Source organism: Ambystoma mexicanum, chromosome 10 (assembly GCF_040938575.1).
Source record: "Ambystoma mexicanum isolate Mex_15411 chromosome 10, UKY_AmexF1_1, whole genome shotgun sequence".
Lineage (NCBI taxonomy): Eukaryota > Metazoa > Chordata > Amphibia > Caudata > Ambystomatidae > Ambystoma > Ambystoma mexicanum.
This window is the reverse complement of record NC_090932.1, coordinates 503,734,929-503,758,003: the sequence shown is the minus strand read 5'-3', so window position 1 is coordinate 503,758,003 and position 23,075 is coordinate 503,734,929. Positions and strand designations below refer to the sequence as shown.

At 45.6% G+C, this 23,075-nt stretch overlaps 1 protein-coding gene across 1 annotated transcript in view; it reads left to right on the top strand.

The window, feature by feature from the left end:
• Window positions 1-22,637, top strand: part of LOC138491513 (kyphoscoliosis peptidase-like) — a 929,435-nt gene extending 906,798 nt beyond the window's left edge. The window contains exon 7 of the mRNA XM_069618050.1: window positions 20,306-22,637. Coding sequence (XP_069474151.1) covers window positions 20,306-22,320 — 2,015 coding nt within the window. The 3' untranslated portion in view covers window positions 22,321-22,637. The remainder of the gene's footprint in view (window positions 1-20,305) is intronic.
• Window positions 22,638-23,075: the final 438 nt, after the last annotated feature.

The window sequence follows — 23,075 nt, the reverse complement described above, 5'->3', positions numbered from 1 at the left end:
TTTTCCTTACCTTCGACAGCTTGTCATTCAAATCGGTCATGCTATACTGATGGCCCTGTACCAGCATTCTGATAATTTACACAGCATTTTATATTGTGGACCACCATGTTTTAGTCTGGCCCTTCTGGGGTCTCTGGAACAGTTATCCACCATGTATGGTACATAACATGAGCTTTATTTGTATGTTTTCTGCATCTATATTTTACCTAATTACTATTATGCATCATGTACTATATTGCACAGACCATAGGATTTGCCAATAGCCTTTTTGACTGTTATATTTCTTCCTGTCAATATAAAACTCTTGATTTTATGCACCAGTAGACATATGTTGAACACAGATGCCCTTGGATATTCATATTTCTACTTGGCCGCAATGCAGACGTATGCTGAACACAGATGTCCTTATATATTAATATTACTTCTGGATTTTGTACATTTGCGGGCCTTTGTTTACTATGATGATGTCACGGCCGTCATAATGCAGTGACGTCATCATGTTGCCTTATCATTGCCGTTTTATACGGCCAGTACCCCGAGTTCCCTTTCCGCAGTGACTGTTAAAGAAGAGGGAGCTAGGATACTGAGGAAAGCCTTTATGTTTTCAATGTTCTCAAACTCCATACCTTTACCCATTTACTTGCTCCACTACTATTTATACACGTTCGTTTTAGCCGACGAACGGAGCATGGGAACAAATGGGACGTAAATTAACAAGGGGGGTCCTGGGAGTCCCTCTGCCAGACATTAGTCCTGGTTACGAGAGACTTACCCAGAGTCTTTAGCTCACTATCTTTCACAGAGAAGAAATATCCCAAACATATCAGTCTTTGTCCTGCCCTGGTGCAGTCCAGCACCGAAATGCTAGGCAATTCTCCTCTGAACAAGAGTACCAACAGAAACCCCAGACACGTGTTTCGGTCTGGTTGGACCTCATCAGTAGGGTGGATCTGTGCCTCTCTAAGAATAGTGAGCAAGGGGTCCACGTCTGGATTCCCCTAGTAACTTAGGGTGAGACCCAAAGTTACTTAAATATGCAAATTAACAAGGGGGGTCCTGGGAGTCCCTCTGCCAGACATTAGTATTGGTTACGAGAGACTTACCCAGAGTCTTTAGCTCACTATCTTTCACAGAGAAGAAATATCCCAAACATATCAGTCTTAGTCCTGCCCTGGGGCAGTCCAGCACTGAAATGCTAGGCAATTCTCCTCTGAACAAGAGTACCAACAGAAACCCCAGACATGTGTTTCGGTCTGGATGGACCTCATCAGTAGGGTGGATCTGTGCCTCTCTAAGAATAGTGAGCAAGGGGTCCACGTCTGGATTCCCCTAGTAACTTAGGGTGAGACCCAAAGTTACTTAAATATGCAAATTAACAAGGGGGGTCCTGGGAGTCCCTCTGCCAGACATTAGTCCTGGTTACGAGAGACTTACCCAGAGTCTTTAGCTCACTATCTTTCACAGAGAAGAAATATCCCAAACATATCAGTCTTTTTGTCCTGCCCTGGGGCAGTCCAGCACCGAAATGCTAGGCAATCCTCCTCTGAACAAGAGTACCAACAGAAACCCCAGACACGTGTTTCGGTCTGGTTGGACCTCATCAGTAGGGTGGATCTGTGCCTCTCTAAGAATAGTGAGCAAGGGGTCCACGTCTGGATTCCCCTAGTAACTTAGGGTGAGACCCAAAGTTACTTAAATATGCAAATTAACAAGGGGGATCCTGGGAGTCCCTCTGCCAGACATTAGTCCTGGTTACGAGAGACTTACCCAGAGTCTTTAGCTCACTATCTTTCACAGAGAAGAAATATCCCAAACATATCAGTCTTTGTCCTGCCCTGGGGCAGTCCAGCACCGAAATGCTAGGCAATTCTCCTCTGAACAAGAGTACCAACAGAAACCCCAGACACGTGTTTCGGTCTGGTTGGATCTCATCAGTAGGGTGGATCTGTGCCTCTCTGCCTCTCTAAGAATAGTGAGCAAGGGGTCCACGTCTGGATTCCCCATGTAACTTAGGGTGAGACCCAAAGTTACTTAAATATGCAAATTAACAAGGGGGTCCTGGGAGTCCCTCTGCCAGACATTAGTCCTGGTTACGAGAGACTTACCCAGAGTCTTTAGCTCACTATCTTTCACAGAGAAGAAATATCCCAAACATATCAGTCTTTGTCCTGCCCTGAGGCAGTCCAGCACCGAAAGGCTAGGCAATTCTCCTCTGAACAAGAGTACCAACAGAAACCCCAGACACGTGTTTCGGTCTGGTTGGAGTGCAGGGGACGGGAACTTCCCACCAAAAATAGTACGACAGTAACTTTGTTTTCCCTATTTGGAACGGAAGAATACAAGTATATGAATGTAAAATGAAGTCAGCCTAAAAAAGTCTTCTATCTTTATGCAGCTTTTCAGTCAAGACATAAAGACCCACAAAAACAAAACTGTGTGGCAATGCTATCTGTCAGTAAAGATTATAGGCCTGATTTGAAAAATTGTTTTTCAATGGGAAAATCAATGGCAATGCTTCCAGAATAATTTAACTGCTTGTAGAAGTGCCTTCTTACTGCTTGGGAACTGTCATTTAAACATTCCACCTGCTTGAGAAATGGTAAGCAAGCATTTCTGTTGGTTTAGGGCAATTTTGACCTTGCAGGGTGGGTCCCCGTTTCTCAGCAAGTGAGTCTGTCGGCTAGTGCAGCTTTTCACCTGTTCTGAAGCACAAAGACCACATAACAGAGATGCAAGGTGTGCCTAGTGAAAATTGCAGTTGGGGCAGGAAAGCCCCTGGGACATGTGTGCAAGTTATGCTTGATTTCATGTATCATTGATTAGCCACCTCCTTGATTGAAACATAATCAAGCTTAATTGTTCATCTTCCCCTCCCCCCAGGTGACTCTGAGAACCCGACAAAGACATGAGGTTGAACTCTTGTTGTGTCTTCAACTGAAGTCACAGGAGACTTGAACTCTCCTCCAATACCCCCCACGAGAACATAGAACAGAATGCCAATAAGTGTGCGGGCTCAGCTCCTGGAAAGTATTTCTAGGTCAACCAAAGGCGCTTACTTGGCCATTTTGTGATGAAGTTAGGCTTTCTGCCAGTTACCTGCACTAACAAACTGCAATGAGACTTACGTGTCCCCCAATAAATGCCCCCCCGCCCCAATCTTATTGGCCTGCTTGTGCAGCAGTAGTCTCTGGTGTAGCGCTTTCTTGCAAGGGTCACTCTTAAAGCAGGTGCTACATGCATCTTGTTTTCTCCATGGAAGGAGAACACTCAGGACCTCAAGGTTGCTTTTGTTCCAGTCAGCAGGCTTCACTGGCCAATCTGGAGACTTGCCATTGGAAGTGTGGGACAGAGGCAGGGTAAAGGAGGGAAAAATATTAGCTTTGCTAGCCAGGATAGATGGCTGGGTTGAGCGAATGCTGCTGACTGAGCACAGAATGCAATCTATAGATTACATGTTGGAATCCCATTGAGGTGGAATCAGGATTTCATCCATCTGTGATTGACCAGAATTAGGACAATCACGTTTCGGGAGATTTCTTTTCTTTTTAATAGCGCAGAACTGAAACCTATGTTTTTCTTGCAGGCGCAGCAGCAAACGCTCTTTTGGTTGCTAGCTTATCTTGCAGCTAAGCAGAGCCCAGAACTGATTTCTGGAAGTTGCGTGCACTTCCGTTTTGGTGTATTTTGTTGCATCTCTTCGGATTGTTTGAGTACCGTATGTTGGAGATGACAAAAAGCTTGCAGGTGTTTGGTTATTTGCCTACCCATTGACTGACCATGTGTATGAAGTTGTAGGCATTTTGCAGGCACTGCTATTAGATGCCTACACAAGCCCAAACTGTTGGCATTGCCAATGCTTGTTAGCTATTACCATGAACCAGAATGCAGTAATAAGTGCAGAATTGAAGCTGAAAGTATGCTAACAGACAGTTGAACGTCCATACCTTACTGTGCTTTGCAGATACCTTATTGCTGGTTGTAGCTACCTCTTTCTTTTCCTCCACTACCACTGAGCATGTCTCAGGCATACCCAACTGTTAGGAAAGATTTCATCACTGTGTAATTTTCCCTCCATTCGTAGACCCCGCAAACTTTTTGCTTTTGTGTGGCTATCCTAACCTGACTTTTGCCAGTGAAGCATAGCCTCCTGCTGTGCTCCCCTGCGCTTTTGCTCATTTGTTATGGGGAAACTGACACGTCCTTCAGACTGTCAATACTGGAAAACTATATTTCCCTTAGTCTTTGACTGTGTTGCCCTTTCATGGTAACTTTTTAACAGTGCACAGTGTACCTTCCAGTACCGTGCGCTGGGGTCCATTTTGTTTTATGGCCCTAGACACCCTCAATGGATTTTTTTGGTGATTGCACAAGTGTGCCTGGGGCTGGTAAGCAGAATTACATGCAGTACTCTTTGGGAGCACTACATGCAATTAGGACTACAAGTGTAAGCACAATTTCACCATTGGTACAAGCCCGTATTACACAGTAAAGTGGTAGCGATGGCTGAGCAGCCAGACTCATCTCAAGAGTTTAAGTGAGTAGTAGCACAAGTTACACAAAGAACCAACTAATACAGTGATTCAAATGACAGGAACTCAAGGTTTCTTGGTAAAAGAATATACATTTATTTACTCAGACAGTTTGAAAACATTACACTAGCAAGAGCAGCTCAATATCACACACTAATAAACCACAAATACACAACCAGCAAGTAAATGAACAAGTTTAGCTCTCCAATGAAGTGGGAGCAAAATGGCACTTCATATACTTTTAAAAGGGGTAAAAAGACAAGGTTATGCGAATCAACAGCACAGATACATTCATAGGCAGGGCAAAGGGTTTCAGTAACTACAACCAGCAATTCATCTCATAGGCCTGGGCCAAAGTTAATGGTTCAGAGTCTTTGTATTGGATAGCACAGTTCTGGTAGTAACAGTAAAGTTTTTGCCACAGAGTTTAGAAGAATTTGGCTACGCGAAAAGTTTGACGAATGTTTAGGGAAGGACAAGCCTTTGAAGTTGAGGAAAGTTTCACGCACTTTCTCGATGGCCAAAAAGATTTCCGGAATGCATTTGCACAGTACCTTGTTAATGAAGAAGAGCTGTAGCTCAGGCAGTTGTTCTTGGCAGTTCGAGCAGATCTCGCTGTTCCTGAGCTTCAGTCGTGGGGACAAGAAGGAGGACATCGGGAGGTTCCTGCACTGCCCAGGGATGAGGCCAAAAGCTTTAGCAAGACGTCGGTTTAGGGTGTGAGTGCCTTAAAGACCACAAGCTGGTTTCCTTCCCTTTGGCTATCCGATTTTCAACAGCACTCTGATGAAAATACGACCAGATGGGAACGGTGTCCAGGTGGCTTACGAGTTGGTTGTTCCCAGCAAACTCAAGGGAAGAAGTTAACCTTGAAGGGCTTCTCTGTCGATTGCAGTTTCAAGCAATTCTGACCTGCAGCAGGGCTTCACCGGTCATCCAGGAGTTGCAGCAGTCCTCTTCCTTCAGCTGGTCTTCGGTTCTTTCGTTCCAATGGGCGACTCTGCTTTCCAAGTCCCAGAGACCTGCTTTTAAACAGTTTTCCCCCATACATGCCAGCCTGGCTGTCATTCACACAGCAGGGTGGCTGTCCTTGCCGGACAGTCAGTCGGCCAATCACACCAGAGTGCATTCAGGTCTCATAGGAGACTAAGCACAGGGAGTTTTGGGCACCTCCCTAACATCCTGTCCACCCCAGACACTCGGGCGCCAGAGGAGGGCTTCAGCACTGAAGCCCGCCAAAGGCCAAAAAACAGAGGGACCAAACCTGGTTTGGCACGTAAAGACAAACACAAGAAGGACTTTTCCTAAAAGAAATGGCGAAAAAAGATGACCAGAGTCTGTTTTTACAGATAGATTGGGGGCGCCATATTGAAAAACATGGCTGACCCGATTTTTAGCTACCGTTGTTAGCGGTAGGGAAAAATCATGGTAGTTGATCTAAACTACTGCCACCAGCCATCTAAAGTAGGAAAAGGTAACATTTGACTGTTATATGAGTGTTTTGACTCAGGGGAAGCTAGGCAACCCCTCCAGCACTCTATAGGAAGATAGTGTGTGCTGGGTCAGTAAATTTAAAAAGACTAGTAAAGCCAATTTAACTTTACATGCTCTAGGAGATGGTAGTTAGTCCCAGATAAGGTATTTAAACCTTGGGGAGTCTAAAAGACAACCCTGTGCCACTGCACTGAAGGTGCTGTGTGACATACAGAAAAATATGATGCCTATGGAGTTGTTTTAAAACTCCATAACCAAAGAACACAAAAGTAAAACACACACAAAATACAAGGAAGAGTGGGATAAAAAGGCTCACACTCTTCCCAGGTAAAAAATAAAATCCTAGAAATCCAGCAAAGTTGCTGGGGGTCTCAAAAGGTAAGGGAAATTTGCACATTCTTGAGAATTCTCCCTAACAGGGATGAACTGGTGGCAGCAGTTACTTTATATAAGTGTTTTATTTCTTTTTACTGGATCACATCGTGTTTACCGCATTTGGTTCAAGACTGTGGCCAGATCTGAAAATGGCTGAGCCACAAAGTATTTTGTTCTGTCCCATGGCCATTTTGTCCCTTGCCTTCCCCCAGGTTGAGTGACTCAGGTTTTCCTTATTTGGGCATGCAGCCTTCCTCAACAACCAATCTCTTTCACAGGCTTCTGCATGTCACCGGTGTGTGCCCAGGAAGCGGGTTGGGACTGTCTGATCCCAATCCACACTACTGGTGCCAGGATGTCTGGAGTGCCTGAATGACTGGGACCACCGACTGGCATGCCTGCATGGGAGCAGATCTTCAATTGGAAGACCTCAATTTTGGCGTGAAGCTAATCTTGTATGAGAGAAGCGGCTCTGCATCCATTCCAGGTCAATCACATGAGTTCTCCCCGAACTGCAGAAGGAGCTAAGTATCCTGCAATGAATAAACAGACTTGTGAAACCGCTGGAGACGCATTGGAAGGTTTGGCACCCTTCGCCCTCTGCTGTCCCGTCAGACCCCTGTTCTCTTCATCGATCAAGAAGGCCTCTCAGGGCCTTTGCCCCCATTTGGAGTAGTGGGAACAACTGCTTACCCGCTGAAGGAGCCCTTCCAAAAGTGTTCCTGGGCCACACAGTGAACTGACAAGCTCCACCTTGGGTATCCCACAGAATATCCGCCGTCTCGAGTAGAAACCCGAGACGAGACTTGTGATATTGCTTGCTTGTGGTCCCGTGCCCTCTCCCATCACATTTCGTCGGCCTAGCACTTCTGGGTCGTGAATTAGGAGAGTGCGTAACGCTGCACACATCTGTGATTCCTGTGTCACTACCTGTTGGGGACTGTCGCTGTCGCTGTAAGTGCTTTGCTGACCTACTCCCCTGTGCCCTGAAGCTTGCTGCACCGAAATTTTCTTTGTATCTCCTTCGTTAGCTGAGAAAAGGCAACTGTTCCGTCACAGATTATCGTTCTATCCTGCAGCGCCTGAGAGCCAGAGTGCTGTGAAACTGCAGGATTCGAACCTACTCATGACCTCGACTAAACTGGCAAGTTTAGTCTGAACAGTAGTCGGTGAGTACCTGCATCACCTACCGGTGCCCCCCTGGCACAACCGATATCTTTTATGCATGTATATCCCTGAAAAGGTCAAAAAATTGTTCATAGGTGCCCCTCTTTGAGAACGAACACGGTTAAATTACCTGTTCTTGGGAAGGTACCCACACAAGAGTCTGCAGCCACACTTTAGCTCACTGTACCTTTCACAGAAGCGAAATATCTGTTTGCATATCAGTCTTTGTCCCGCCCACATGGATGGTCCAGCCCCAAAATGCTATGGGAATTCTCCTCTGAACAAGAGTACCAACAGCAACTCAAGACACATGTTTTCATCCGGGAGCTGTGCCTCTATAAGCACAGTGAGCAAGGGGTCCACATCTGGATGACCCTAGGAAACTTAGGGTGATTAAACCTAAGTCGCTTAAGGAATAAAAAAATAGTCCATAGGCGCCCCTCTTTAAGAACAAACACGGCTAAATTACCTGTTCTTTGGGAAGGTACCCACTCAAGAGTCTGCAGCCACACTTAAGCTCACTGTACCTTTCACAGAAGCGAAATATCCATTTGCATATCAGTCTTTGTCACGCCCACATGGGCAGTCCAGCATCGAAATGCTGTGGCAATTCTCTGCTGAACAAGAGTACCAACAGCAACCCCAGACACGTGTTTCCCTGAAAAGGTATTTGTTTTTGGCTGGGTTAGCCTGCACTCCCTAGCTATTCTCACCTTTTGAAAACTGCTATGAATACTACTCGAATAGTGGGAACCAATTCTTCATTGCCTCAAGCCCCTCCTGGACCCGCTACAGCGCCCTCAAGAAGACCCGCTTTTGGTCCCACCTGCACGATCGTGTGTTTTTACGCACAACAGTATTGTTGAGCACAGGGACAATGATGATGATGATGTGTCCCATACTATGCTGACCAGCTCTGAGGCTGACACTATGCTGGAATTCAAGAAGCAAGAGCTGCTGTTTAAAGAGAAGGAACTTGAATTCTACATGGCTAAGCTAGAACTTTTGAGGTCACAAAAGCAGAAGGACAGGGGTCAACAATTGGAGCTGGCTAGACTGCAAAGCACCAATGGTTCCTCCAGAGGATCTGGTAATGGTACTGGCCCCTCCTCTCATCCAAGATTTTCTAAAGATCTGCTTAGTGTATATGATGAGAAGAATGACATCATGGACTGGTTGACTGCATTTCAGTATGCATGTGAGGTACATGAAGTAGTGGATGCTGATAAGATTGCATTGTTGCTCAGTTGACTACCCCATTCTGGCTGCAGTGCTATTATGGATATGTCAAAGGCTGACAGAAAAGACTTTGTGAAATTGAAGCAAACCCTTGTCTTAAAGTTTGGGAAGACTCCTGCCCAGTACTTGAAAAGATTCAGAGATTACAAAAAGAAAGAAGGTAATACTTGGGTTTCTTATGCAGATGATTCCTTTAAAAACTTGACTGGTTGGGTGGAAGGTTACAAGGTCAGCACCTTTGACAGTATGATGTATTTAGCGATGCTTGAACATATTTTTGTTCCCCTGAGCTTAAGCAGCAGTTGCCTGACTCTAAGGAGATACATCCTAAGAAGTTAGCCATTGCAGCAGATTTATGGGTGTCACACACAGTGTTCCATAAGGACAAGCCTGCTTCTAGTAAGCAGGAGGAGGGGAAAACGCACAATGATATGGAGGGTGAGGGATCTGAGAATTCTTCCTCTCAAAAGGGCCACAAAAAGTTGAACAAGGGTAAGCCCCATGAGAATAGTCAGAGTAGTGGGAGTAATCCTCCCAATCATAGATCTGGTTACAATAAGCCTCCCTGTGTACACAGACCCAGTGGATCTTGTGTGGCTTGTGGGGCCATTGACCATGTGAAGGGGGACCCCATATGTAAGGTCAAGACCTTTGGGGTCCACTCTGTGAGTATGGCCTTCCCCTCCTATGAGGAGGAAGAACATAACACAGGGGCATCCTTCTCTTCAGACTCCTTCCCCAGTGGGATAGAATCTGAAGTAGTATTAGTTTCCCTGGGTTCCTGGGAGCCAAGAGTTTCAGAAGCTTATACTAGAATACAGGACAACACCAAGCACTACGTTGAAGACAGCGTGCTGATCAATGGAGTAGACACTCCTATCCTTAGGGATAGTGGAGCCAACAAAACTGTGGTGGATGCCACACTGATCAACCAGGAGGAGCTTGCCAGAGCTCCCCTGATGCCCCTCCCAAGTTCCTAGTAATGCCTCTAAATATAACCATCAATGGTACAGTAGTGAGTATTCATGTGAGTATACTGAGGCAAGTCCCTGGGAAGGTCCTGCTGGGAAATGACCTCAGAGACTTAGGTCCTGTAGGGGATATGGCAGAGAGACTCTGCACAAGGTCACAAATGAGCTGCCCTGGCCGGGTCCAAGGCTAAGCCGAAGCCAAAGGGGAAACCCAAGGCTAAGGGAGTCAGAAAACCAAAAAGAGGGAGAGAGAAAATTCCCCAAACTCACCTACCACTGAGGTGGAAGCAGTTGGCCAAGCACCTAACCTGACAAGGAAGAGGTGCTGCTTGAAATACTCAACCCAGGTGACCATCCTGAACTCCAAAATGTATTGGTTGGCGGTGGTCCTGATAGGGAAGAGTTCAGTGAGGGCCAACGTGAGTGTCCATCTTTAGAAGGCCTGAGACAGGCCTGCTCCCAGCTTGAGGGTGAACCTCCTGGTAAGCATAGGATTTATTGTTAAGGTGGGCTCCTCCTGTACAGTGAGCCCACAGAGTCGACTGAAGGTGACCATAGGAGTTTGGTAGGTCCCCCTTCAAGTAAGACCCTTCCTCCTACAATTGGCACATGAAATCCCCCTTGCTGTTCACCTTGGGATCAAGAGAACCAAGCAATGGTTATCTATGCATTCTACTGGCCCAAGATGGGGGTCCAGGTAGACGGTCATTGTAGGAGTTGTGCCACTTTCCAGATCTCTGATAAAAGTGGCTCAACAATCCATGCTGCATTGGTGCCACTCCCTTTGTATGAATGCCCTTTGAGAGGGTAGTGATTGACATTGTTGGTCCCCTTGACCCTCAGACGTCCTCTGGCAATAGGTTATCTTGGTGCTGGTCGACCATGCCACCCGATATCTTGAAGCCATCCCATTGAAGGCAGTGACTGCCAAGTCAGTTGCTAAAGCTTTGCTTGGCATGTTTACTAGGGTTGGCTTCCCTAAAGAGGTTGTGTTTGACAGAGGCAGCAACGTTATGTCAAAGTATATGCAAGCCATGTGGAAGGATTGTGGGGTCACTTATACGTTTTCATCTGCTTATCATCCACAAACAAATGGCTTAGTTGAAAGGTTTAATAGAACCCTCAAGAGCATGATTGGGGATCTGGAAGAACCCTAAAGGAGAAAATGGGATCTCCTGTTACCATGCTTACTCTTTGCTTACAGACAGGTACGTCAGTAGGGGGTCGGCTACAGCCCCTTTGTGCTTCTTTTTGGTCACCCTGTCAGGGGACCACTGGCCATATTCAAGGAAGGGTGGGAGCACCCCAAGCCTCCTGTAACTACCAATGTAGTGGAGTATGTGGTTGGGCTAAGGAAGAGAATGGTCCTCATGGTGGCTCAGGCCAGTAACAAGTTGAAGACTGGTCAAGCATTGATCAAACATTGGTATGACCAGAAGCCTTCACTTGTTCACTTCACTCCAGACCAAGCAATCCTGATCATGAACCCTATAAGGATAAATGGTCAGGCTCTTACTCAGCTGTGGAGCAGCTGGGTGAGGTCAACTATTTGGTGGACCTTAGAAGGCCAGACAGGCCCTCAAAGTGTTTCACATCAATAGGCTGAAGGCTTCCATCCCTAGGGTTGAAATAGCTGCACTGCTGCTGGCATCAGATAAGGAAAAGGAGGAATCCGAACCTCTCCCTGACTTATTCCACAAAGGTCCATCAGATGGCGCCATTGAGGGTGATCAAGTGCCCCCTCACCTGACTTCTGACCAACAAGGGGAAGTAAGAACTTTGCTGAGGCAGTTCCCCCCCTTGTTCTCACTAACTCCAGGTTTGAACCCTTGGTGTAAACATGATATAGACCCTGGATACATTGTACCTATCAGAAGGTGCTACAGAATGTTGGACAAGGTAAGATCCTACATCAAGGCAGAGGTCTACAAGATGCTGGATCTTGGGGTGTTTGAGCCTTCCAGTAGTTCATGGTCCATTCCTGTGGTTCTGATGCCTAAAGCAGGTACTTCTGAACTCAGGTTCTGTGTGGATTACAGGGCTCTGAATGCTGTCGCCAGGACAGATGATCACCCCCTGCATAGAACTGATGAGATGGTGGATACCTTGGGTGCCTCCAAGTACCTCAGCACATTTGACCTCATTGCAGGGTATTGGCAAATAGCCCTGACAGAGGCAAAGGAGAAGACAGCATTTCCAACTCCAGAAGGCCTTTACCAGTTCAGGGTAATGCCTTTTGGGTTGAAAAATGCACCTGCTAATTTTCGGAGGCTTATGAACCATGTTCTAAATGGGAAGGATGAATTATGCTTAGCATATCTGGATGATATAGCAGTCTTCAGCGTCACCTGGGAAGAACATGTGGAACAACTTAGAATTGTGTTACAGGCTCTTCAGAAAGCCCACTTAACCATAAAGGCCAGCAAGTGCCAGATTGTTCAAGGATCTGTGGTCTACCTTGGGCATGGAGCAGGTGGAAGGAGGATTCAGCCTGTACCCAGTAAAGTGCAAGCAGTACAAGACTGGCCTACCCTCACTACACAAACCCAGGTGAGAGCCTTCTTAGATCTCACTGAGTACTATTGACATTTTATGGCAGACTATGGCACCATAGCTGCCCCTCTCACTGCTCTCACAACTCCAAAGAAGCCTAAGAAGGTCTCTTGGTTTGCAGAGAGTGAGAAGGTCCTCAATGGCTTAAAAGACGCCCTTTCCCAGGCCCCTGTCAGCAGAGTCCCTGACTACAAATGTGCTTCCTTTATTGTGCAGGCAGATGCCTCTGACACTGGGATAGGTGCTGTACCATCACAGATAGATGATAAAGGCAAGGAACACCCGACTGGATTAATTAGTCACCAGCTTTAGGACAGAGAGCTCAGGTGGTCCACTGTGGAGAATAAATGTTTCTCTGTCGTGTGGGCCCTAAGGAAGCTGAGGACCTAACTCTATCGGACCCACTTCACTGTGCAGACTGACCATAAGCCCTTAAAGTGGTGAATGAACATGAAGTGAAAGTTGCTCAGGTGGTCCATAGGCCTACAAGGGTTGGACTTCACCATTGAGCACAGGCCAGGTCTCCAACATAGCAATGCTGATGGGTTGGCCGGAATGTTTAACCAACCTGAACATGAGGCCCATCCAGGGGTGGATTAGTTCTCCCTGTCCTTGCTCTGGGAGGGGCGAGTGTTAGGAATGTGTAATTTCCCCTCCATTTGTGGACCCCCCCAAACATTTTGCTATTGTGTGGCTATCCTAACTTGACTTTTGCCAGTGGAGCACAGCCTTCAGCTTTCAGCCTTCACATTAGGTGCCCCAAATGAATTCAGCAGATATTTTTACAGAATGCCTTTCTGAGTTAAGATAACAAAGACCAGCCAACATTGGGAGGGTCTGCTCACAATAGGTATAACAATGTTCGGTGGCATTGTTCCAAGCCCATCTCCCAGGATTATTTTCAAGGCACAATTTCTGATACTTGCATAGACTGGACATCATAATATAGAATGTAATATATCTTCTTAAGGTGCATGACAAAGAGGACACGATTTGTCCGTTAAATTATTCAACCATCGCTCTGAGACAAAGACAATTAAATCTTCCCCTTGTAATTGGAACACGTTGACATTGATTTGTAGCACATAGCAGATATTTTTGTAAAGCACCCATAGTAATGACTACGTGGCTATGTTTAAATGATTATGAAAGCTTCATTGCTTCTCTTCTGTCCTGAATACGAGCAATAATGTTCTTGTTTAGTTGCTTTGCCATGGGACATGGGAATACTCTGTTCTCAGTGCTAATGTGATCTTCCATAAAAGTAGAGCCAATGATACCTAGTAATTAGCTGTGCATCATTCAATAAGAAAACACTGTGTTAATTGTGAGGGCTACAACATTCAATGGAAACCAAAACATGCTGTTTAGTGAATCAGTTGTGCATTGTTCAATGGGGAAAATCAGTGCAGCATTGAGAGGGAACTCAAACAAAGTTGCTTAGCATGCTGTGATGAAAAAGTTACAGAAAGTCAATGCAAGCAATAGTGCAAGCAATCATCTGCAAGTAAGTCAGATGTCATTTGTTTTGGGGCAATGCAAACTTGGTCGTTCTGTCTGTGTGTCCCATGGTCTGTGGTATCATTAGATGAGCTGTAAAGCCACCATTATAGCAGAACATGATCTTTCTTGAAGGTTGTATTACTTATAGGTTCTTATCACAGTGATCACTTGGCGGGGGAGGCCAAATCTATGAAGAACTTACAAAAGTGTTCTCTCCCCAATGAAATATGGCCAGCAGTTTCCCTAGAGGCTGGGTCCCCTAGGCCAAACAGGTAAACCGATGTAACCTTAACAGAACACTCTTTGATTAATCCCTCGGCACATACAGGGTAGAATACAGACAGGTGAGATCAAGTCAACATGACCAGTGCTCAGACAGACAGTCTGTACATTGATACTGGCCTGACTCATCACCTATCTTAGCCATCTGGCTAGCGTCACCAGTGAAACTGCACCATGTGGCATACACAAGGCTATCAGAAGCTGTGATACCCCTATTGGTCTCACATCTCACGTAATCTCCTCATATGCTGTTAAGCACCTTATCGGACATAACTTTGGCTGATTAGGAAATTCCTCGTAAACTATTGATCTTAGGCCTGTTTTCGTCCTCCTCGATATGAGGAACATCACCCCGTTCGGAGATAAAGATTTCCTATACACTTCTAGTGCTCTGACATCTGATACTCCCTTGCATGCTAGCAGGCATAAGAACATAGGGAGTTTAGCAGATAATGATTTCCTAGATAAAGCTGTGTTCTCTGGCTACGCTAGAAACATCTTCAACACTGTGTCTACGTCCCACAGCTGAGTGCATTTCTCTTTGGGAGGTCTAGTCATTCTTATCCCTTTTAATAGTCTGCATATCAGAGGGTGCTCTCCTATCGGAACCCCCTCAAACTTGGGATGGCCCGCCAATATCGCCGACCAGGCTGTATTAATGGTCCTATGCACTTTCCCTTGCGCTGCCATGTGTGCCGGAAAATTGACTATGTGACCCACATCTGTTCCATCTGAATGAACGTCCCTTTCCATGCACCACCGACACCAATTCGTCCATGCACACTTGCATGCTATATGTGTCCCTGGTGCCCAACATTTGTTGATAACAAGCTCAGCCTTGCTCAATAAGCCTGGCATAATGCCAAGATCTCCTCGATTTGCCCGGGCAATCAGATTGAGTTTGCCTGTCCACACCAGTGGGTGGCTGTCCCCTCTCGGGTCTTGCATGACAAATTGGTGCCTGGGTAGTTCCACTTGGTTGCTGTGTGATAACTCCAGTACACTGGGAAACCAGGCCAGGCCTTTCCAATCCGGCATGATCAGAATCAGAGAGGCTTTTTGCCTCCTCACCGGAGCTAATGTTCTCGCAATCATTGAGAATGGGGGAAATGTGTAACATGTGTTCTGTCCCCACGACTAAAGGAAGGAATCTGTTGCTTCTGCCTCCGGGACTGGCGTCCAACTGAAGAACAGTTGGTCAACCTCAATGCGAACAGGTCGATCTAGCACAGGCTCCATCGATGTTCAGTTCTTGAAACACCTCGTCTAGCTTCCAGTCACTGGCGTCCCAGAGGAATCTGGAGTTCCAATTGGCTACCTCGTTCAATCATCCTGGCAAGGTATTCTGCCGTCACTGATATCCGTCTCTGAAGACAGAGGTGCCAGAACTCTTTCGCTATCTCCACCAACCTACTGGACCTTGTGCCACCCGCTGACCCATTGTCCATACCTGACCGCTGACCCATTGTCCATTTTGAGTAGCACGCAACATTGTGCTCTCTCTTGAGTCCAGCATCGTATAGCAAAGGACCCTGCCAATAGTTCTAGGCAATTGATGTGCAAGGGTGGTTACTGATCTGATGACCTGCCCCTTGTCGACAGGTCCCCGCCACAGGCTCCCCAGCCCCATCTGCTAGCGTCATATTCTACAATCAGGTCCGGGGATGAGTCCAATATAGCTCTCCCGTCCCATGCATCCATGTGTTGGAGCCACCATTCCAACTCCTCTATCACCTCTCGGGAAAATGGGACCCTTTGTTCGTATGAGGCACCCGTCCTGAGATGCTGGATCTTTAGTCTCTGAAGTGCTCTGCAATGTAACAGCCCTGGAAATATAGCCCGAATTGAAGAGGCTAGAAGCCCCACCAGTCTGGCAATTTCTCGTAATGATACCTCTCACTTCGACAGTGCCTGTCTGATCTGTTTCTTGATGTCGTTCACTTTGGCCATCAGCAAACTGAGTGAACCCCGGGTCGAATCTATCATGAATCCCAGGAATTCCATTGATTGTTCTGGATGAACACTGTATTTCTCTCAGTTAATTAGAAACCTCAGACTCTGGAGTGATTCCAGACCGATGTTCACCTGCACTTTGAGCATTTCCTTGTCCTGGCACATTATGCATAAGTCGTCCAGATATACTATGGGTTGAATACCCTGCTCTCTCAGATAAGTCACTACAGGTTTCCCCAGCTTGGTGAAACACCATGGAGCTGACGCCAAGCTGAAAGGAAGGCAACAGAATTACCATGACGCCTCACCCCAGAAAAACCACAGGAATTTCTGGTGTTCCTCCACAACGGGTACCGTCAAATACACATCCTTGAAGTCTATCTAGGTCATCCAATCCCCTGTAGCAATATGTCCCTGAGGAGATGAATCCCCTCCATTTTGAAGTGCCCGTACACCACAAATTTGTTTATGCCTCTCAGGTTGATAATTGGTCTCAACTTGTGTTTCCCTTTGACTACGAATACATTGCTTACAAAACCTACTGAAGCCGCTGATACTTGCACCATAGTCGCCTTACTCTCTAGTTTCCTCAGTTCTACCTCTAGTAACTGTTGGTCTTCTATGCTAGTGTGCATACGACTCGGGGGATAAACCTGATTTGGTGCTGTGTGAAAATCTATGTGCAAACCTCGTACTGTGTCTAAAACCCAAGCATCTTTGGATATAGAAAACCAAGCATCTACATGATTTGCCAATCTCCCTGCTACAGTGGGAGGGTCTGTGCTTAATACGTGCTTGATTTCGCTCGACCTCACCTGAGTTATTCTGTTGGCAGTCTCCTTGTCACCATCCTCTGCCCCTTCCTCTTCCTTGGGTGGGGAAGAAGGGGTTTGGCTTTTGATCTTCTTGATCCCTCCATTGTGCTCTCTCGCTGAAGCACCTGTTGTAGTGGTTATGGCTGGTAGAGCGGTCACTGCCTGTACCACCCCTCCGAACATTTGTCTGCCAAATACCCTCTTCAGTGAGGCTTACGCTTTGTCGAGGGCTGCATACGAGTTGGCAAACCTGGTCAGTTCCTTTATAAAGGTGTCTCCAAATAATTTCCCTTTTGCGGCTGCTGTAGACTCTGAGGCAGCCAGCTCGCTAAACTTGGGGTCTATCTTCACTAACAGTGACCTCCTCCTTTCGGTAGTAATCCCATAGTTGGCCTTTCCCAGCATGCAAATGGCCTTTGTACTTATCTGGTTAAAATCACTGGATCAACTGTTTCATTTTTCTCCCGGGCCTCTTCTGCCATCTGCAGTATTTTTGTGAGAGGACTTACGATGTCCAACATCTTGTCTTGGCAGGAACGCCGAGACCTGTCCAGTCCTTTCCTCACATCTTTCACATATGTCCCCCGGAAAGTGACCATCTTCATGTCGATATCAGGCATGTCAGCTATTCCTTCGGGGAAGAATGGTCTTGGGCATTCAGCCCTTAGTTTACTTCTGACTTCCTTCACCTTAAGCGCCCTGTGGCGCTTCTTAAGGTAGGCCGCCAACTTCTTAAGTGGCTCCCACTCTGAAGATCGGGGGTGGATTAGAGCCTATGGGTCAAAATCGACATCCCCCTTTGACATCTTTCTCGTCAATCTTTCTTTTCTTTGTAGCTTTCTTGTGCTCCTCATCCGAAGATGATATTGGCACTACTTCCTCCTCAGAGGACTATTGCCAGTCGTCATCCTCTTTGTCTGAGCTACTGTGTGACTTGGCATGCCACTTGCTATTCTTCACCCTGTATCTCACCTTTTTACCTTTGCCACTCTTCCTCTTCTGTGGCATGCCCTGGGGGGTCTGTTTGCGGGCTACATTTCATCCACCTTTACCTCTCCCTTGCCTAAAACCCTTCATTTCTTCCATTCCTTGGGAGAACTTTAATCAATCCTCTATCAGAGTCATCTGCTGTGACCCATTGCACCCATAGTCTTTTGTATTATTTGCCCCATGTTGGGGTAACTTCTCTTCTGGCTCACCTGATAATTGCTATCATCACTGGTGCTACTCATCTTCGGGTATTGCGGGAAGGTATAGTCTTTTAAATAATCTATTTTCCAGGAGTCTTGGGCCTGGTCGCATCAAAATAATACACTGAATTGTAATGGGTGAGTCCAGGTCCTGATATCTCAGTCACCAGGTTTTTCAGGGGACTGTGCCTGTCATCAATTGAGCCATGATATGCTCTTTCGGCCAGCAAGGGTGCTGTGTGTGGGGATCGCACGTCCCTTCAGCATGTTTCTGTGGAGATATGTAAACAAACATTTTCAAATACAGTAAGCAGTAATCTGTACTGAAAGCTGATTTCTCCTGTCGGTCGACTTGCCCTTCAATGGTCACAGAAGTGTGGAGTGGAGTGCCGAAACTCAAGATTCCGTCGCGCTCCGATCACACTCTGTGACCGCTGTGCCCCCTGTAAACCGGCCCCTGTAACTGTGGTAGCTGGAGGAGCCTGCAGACCGAAAACTAACATCTACTAACAGGAATGTTCTGCCACGCACCCACTGTCTGCGCTTTGCTTTGCTCTGCCCCCAGTACACAGGCGCAAAATTATTTAACCAAAATAATCCTGCACAATTCAAACATATGAATGAAATAGCGGAACACTTAACTGGCTGCTCAAGCAGCAAAGAAATAGTGTTTTGCAAGGGAGTTCCAGTGTTTATGAGGAGATGTGACTTTGACACATGTTTTGTCAGGAACCAATAATTCCTGAACTACCAAAGGCTCAAAACAGCTGCTTTTTCTTGCACTTCTTTTTTTAGATTCAGTAGCCTTTTTTTGGCTTTCATTGACCTACATGCTGGTAATTGTAGGCTTTCATTCAGAACGTGGAAAATAAAGCTACAATCCTACTCATGATGCTCAACTGTAAAGTCAGGTTGCTGTATTATGTTATTTCTGCACATTTCAGTTAACTCCTGTGTTTTTACACTTTTTTATAAGCCTGTCACTTGTCTGATATGACTGCAGCCCTAACCCCATTTCTAGCACTGACAAACGCGGAGCTTCATGTAGGGCACGTCTCGAATTAGAGAAGATGACATGAACTTTACATAGGGCCTGATCACGAGTTGGGCGGCAGCCCTTAAATGTGGCAGTAACCGTATTACTGCTACATTTAAGAGTCCGCCCAATCTCGAGTATGGCGTGTTTACCCCCAGCTTAGAGCTGGGGGTAAACACACTGGGAAAATGCCCATTTACGGCGCAAAGACTGCCGGCAGTATTACAGCGCGGTAATTGCACTGAAAATTCCCCATTGGGTCCAATTGACCCAATTGGTAATGGGGACTAATAGATAGCGCCCAGCCCGTGATCCGGCAGTAATACCACCGGACGGGTGGGTGCTAACACTAATAAGGTTGGCCGGTATCCCAGCCCGGATACCGCCCAACTTGTGATCAGGCCCATAATATTGAATATGTTCTCATAAGCCACCCTCTCTGGTATACTATATCCTTTGTCGCATGTCTAGGCAAATGCTGCAACATGCCGCTGGGATCTGCACTCATGTGCAAATTGGTGCACTGATGTTTCTTGCTCTACTCCTCAAAAATTAACCACCAGCATTTCATGATTTGACCGCAACCATCACCCAGCATTAATCTTCATACAAGCTTGGAAAACATCAGCACCACTCTGTTTGCAATCTAGACTTCTAAAAAACCATGAACTCCAGCTCTTCTTCCTGAAGGGCCTGAGAATTGTATCACTCTGATGGACTCCCTGTCACCCCCATCCCTCTGACACGTTTTTCCAAAAAACGAAATACTGTTTTGATAACTTCTCTGAAAGGATATTTTATTTCTAAGAGACAGAGGCTATCCCAAACCTGAAAATGTTGGTTTACTATTTTTTTTTACAGATTAGTTTATTTCAATTTGAACATTATGAAATAGTTTTAAAAAATCCCATCATTATTGTAAAAAAGAATAATTGATATCTAATCTGACACGATAACAAAATGGTTAGTAGCCTGAAAATGTCATGCAATCCAAGGAAATGGGTTTATTAACAAAAGCTATATCAAATCGCTTGTGATTAGACCATGGCTCCAATAAGTTATAGATTGTATTGCTGGTAATGTGCCTTCCGAATGGAATTGAGAACACCCATGATATAGTACTGTGTAGGACGAATCCCATTTATTTAGCTCCTAAGTTGAAACTTCCTGACTGTCCTTTTTCTCTTTTCTTTCACAGTTAAGGGAAGGTCATCAATTTCCATTGAGGGGCGCACACAAACTCTATTCATGTTTCATTTAAATGGAACTGAGAAATCTTGCCTGATGACACTAAAGAAGTACGGTATGAAGCTAGAGGTCTACCCAAGGGTGACGGGGCGTCACAAGTTACAGATATTTGCCAAACCTTTCAACTCGTCAGACATATACACAAGTGTTCTCGAATACATCGTAGAGTGCAGATCTGTGGACAAGACCATGAGGATCCCCAAAGAACTGTACTACCCTGTTGGTCCAAGCTGGTTATCTGAGAAGAAAGGATTACTAGAGCCTTCACACCCTGACCCAATCATCCATACCTTGGATGGTTGCTGCTCTGTCAGTTTCACACTGAAGGAACAAATGGATATCTTTGCTACGCTGTACACGGATGAAATTAAAATGACGGATCAGATCAAGAGAAGACACATCCTGCAGTTACAGCAGGAAAGATTTGTTCAATTCTGGATCCAGCTGCCCCAGGCAGGGTCCTACGTTCTCCATATATATGCAAAGAACAAGTCCAAACCATTTGACTTCCAATGTGTCTGCAATTATCTCGTGTCCTGCAGAAATGCCAAAGTTCAGTGGCCGGCTTTCCCGCGGATGTTGCATAATCCTGCTGGGCCAAACTGGCAGATGACAAAAATAGGTTTTCTTCAGCCATCACACAATGACCCAATTATCCATACTGCACATGGTTACTGCTCTGTCAGCTTCACACTTAAACGAAATATGAATGTATTTGCCACACTGCACACTGATGAATTAAAGATGACAGAAAAGATCAAAAGAAGGCACATTTTGCAGGTCCAACGTGAAAAATCAGTGGAATTTCAGATCCAGTTGCCACAGGCAGGGTCCTATGCACTTCAAATCTACACAGAGAACAAGACACACCCATTTGACACTCAATATGTGTGCAACTATCTTCTCATCTGCACAGATTCCAAAGTAGAGCATCCTGCATTTTCTAAAATGCTACATAATCCTGTTGGCCCCAATTGGCAAATGGAGAAAATTGGATTCACCCAACCTTCGCAGCTGGACCCTGTCATCCACACAATAGATGGATGCTGCACTATTAGATTCAAGCTGAAAAAAAACATGGATATTTTTGCCACGCTTCACACCGATGACATGACAATGACAAACCAAATAAAGAGAAATTACATCCTGCAAGTTCAGCAAGATAGGGTAGTTGAATTTCTGATCCATTTGCCACAAGCAGGATCATATGCACTTCAAATCTATGCTGGGAGCAAATCAGATTCAGGCTACTTACAATTTGTCTGCAACTATCTCCTTTCTTGCACAAACCCCAAAGTGCAATGGCCAGCATTTCCTCGGAAGTTACAAAACCCAGTTGGCCCAAACTGGAGGATGAAGAAGGTCGGGTTCCTTCTGCCGTCCCACTCAGAACCGATCATTCATACACTGGATGGACGTTGCTCTGTTAGCTTCACACTGGAACGGCATTTGGATATCTATGCCACACTGCACACCGATGACTTAGTAATGACCAAAGATCTAAAGAGCAGGCACATCTTGAAACACCAACACAGGAAAGGGGTTACTTTTCAGATGCAACTCCCCCAGACAGGGAGTTACGCACTGAGTATATTTGCCAAGAAGGAGAATGTGGGCCAACACTACGACAATATTTGCAACTACTTGCTCTCCTGTGCCAACACCACAGTTAATTGGCCAGTCTTCCCTCTTACCTTTAACTCGTGGTTGGATGAGTATGAACTGGTGGAACCAACCACTGGAATCCTACCTACCAATCAAAATGTTTGCTTCAAACTCAAGATTCCAGGGGTGAGCTCTGCATTTATAAGTACTGGCAAAGAATGGCCTCTGATTCTGAGCAATGACGGGTACTGGGAGGGCACCCTCAACACCACTGAGTGCAGAGATGTGAATGTTATGGTTCAGAAAGCACACATAAAGAACAGCATAGCCATCTTGAATTATCAAGTACAGACACAATAACAATCAATCCAGGTCCCTAATTAGCTTCAAAAAGTAATATTTCAATTTTCTCATTTTGTTGGTTGTATGGTCGACGATGACCAAAAGGACAAGGGTGGGTGTGATAGTTTTTCCCAAATAACTTAATTTGCTTCCTGCTTTGAATATGCTGTACCTCAAAATTGGCAAGGTGATCTCTATAATATAATATTTTGAATACCATTGGTGGCCTGAATATTTATCTATATCCATGTTAAGCTACTTACCACTAACAGTTGCCAAAGTTAAGTCTCTGGCAGTTTGGGTGCTATTAAAACGATTGTTTTCCTTACATGTATAAATCTTTCCAGCCACTGTATTTATTACTAAACATTGTTTACCCTGCCGCACTTGGTCTTCCACTGACATACCCCTAAAAGGTACATGACACCAAAACTTTCTATTCTTTCCTTAGCTAGTGTCCATATTCTCCATTGTGGCTTTCACTGCAACCCCTTTCTATATCCACTAGCTACATGACACTTTGAAATTTAAAATCTAGCAGGGTAAAATGTTTTAGTTTGTCCTTGGTTGTTAGATTGCGTAATCAGAATCAGTAGCATAAACCTCCATCCTATTCCTTCCAACAAACAACAAGGCAATACGTACTGGAGCACTTGATGGAAGTCACAGGACATATTAACCAAGGTTAGAAAGGTGTGGTTCCCATCCACTCATCCCTCCCTGGGAAATGCTCGGAGGCCAGATAACTAGTGCATGTTCCTTAGGGCATCTTC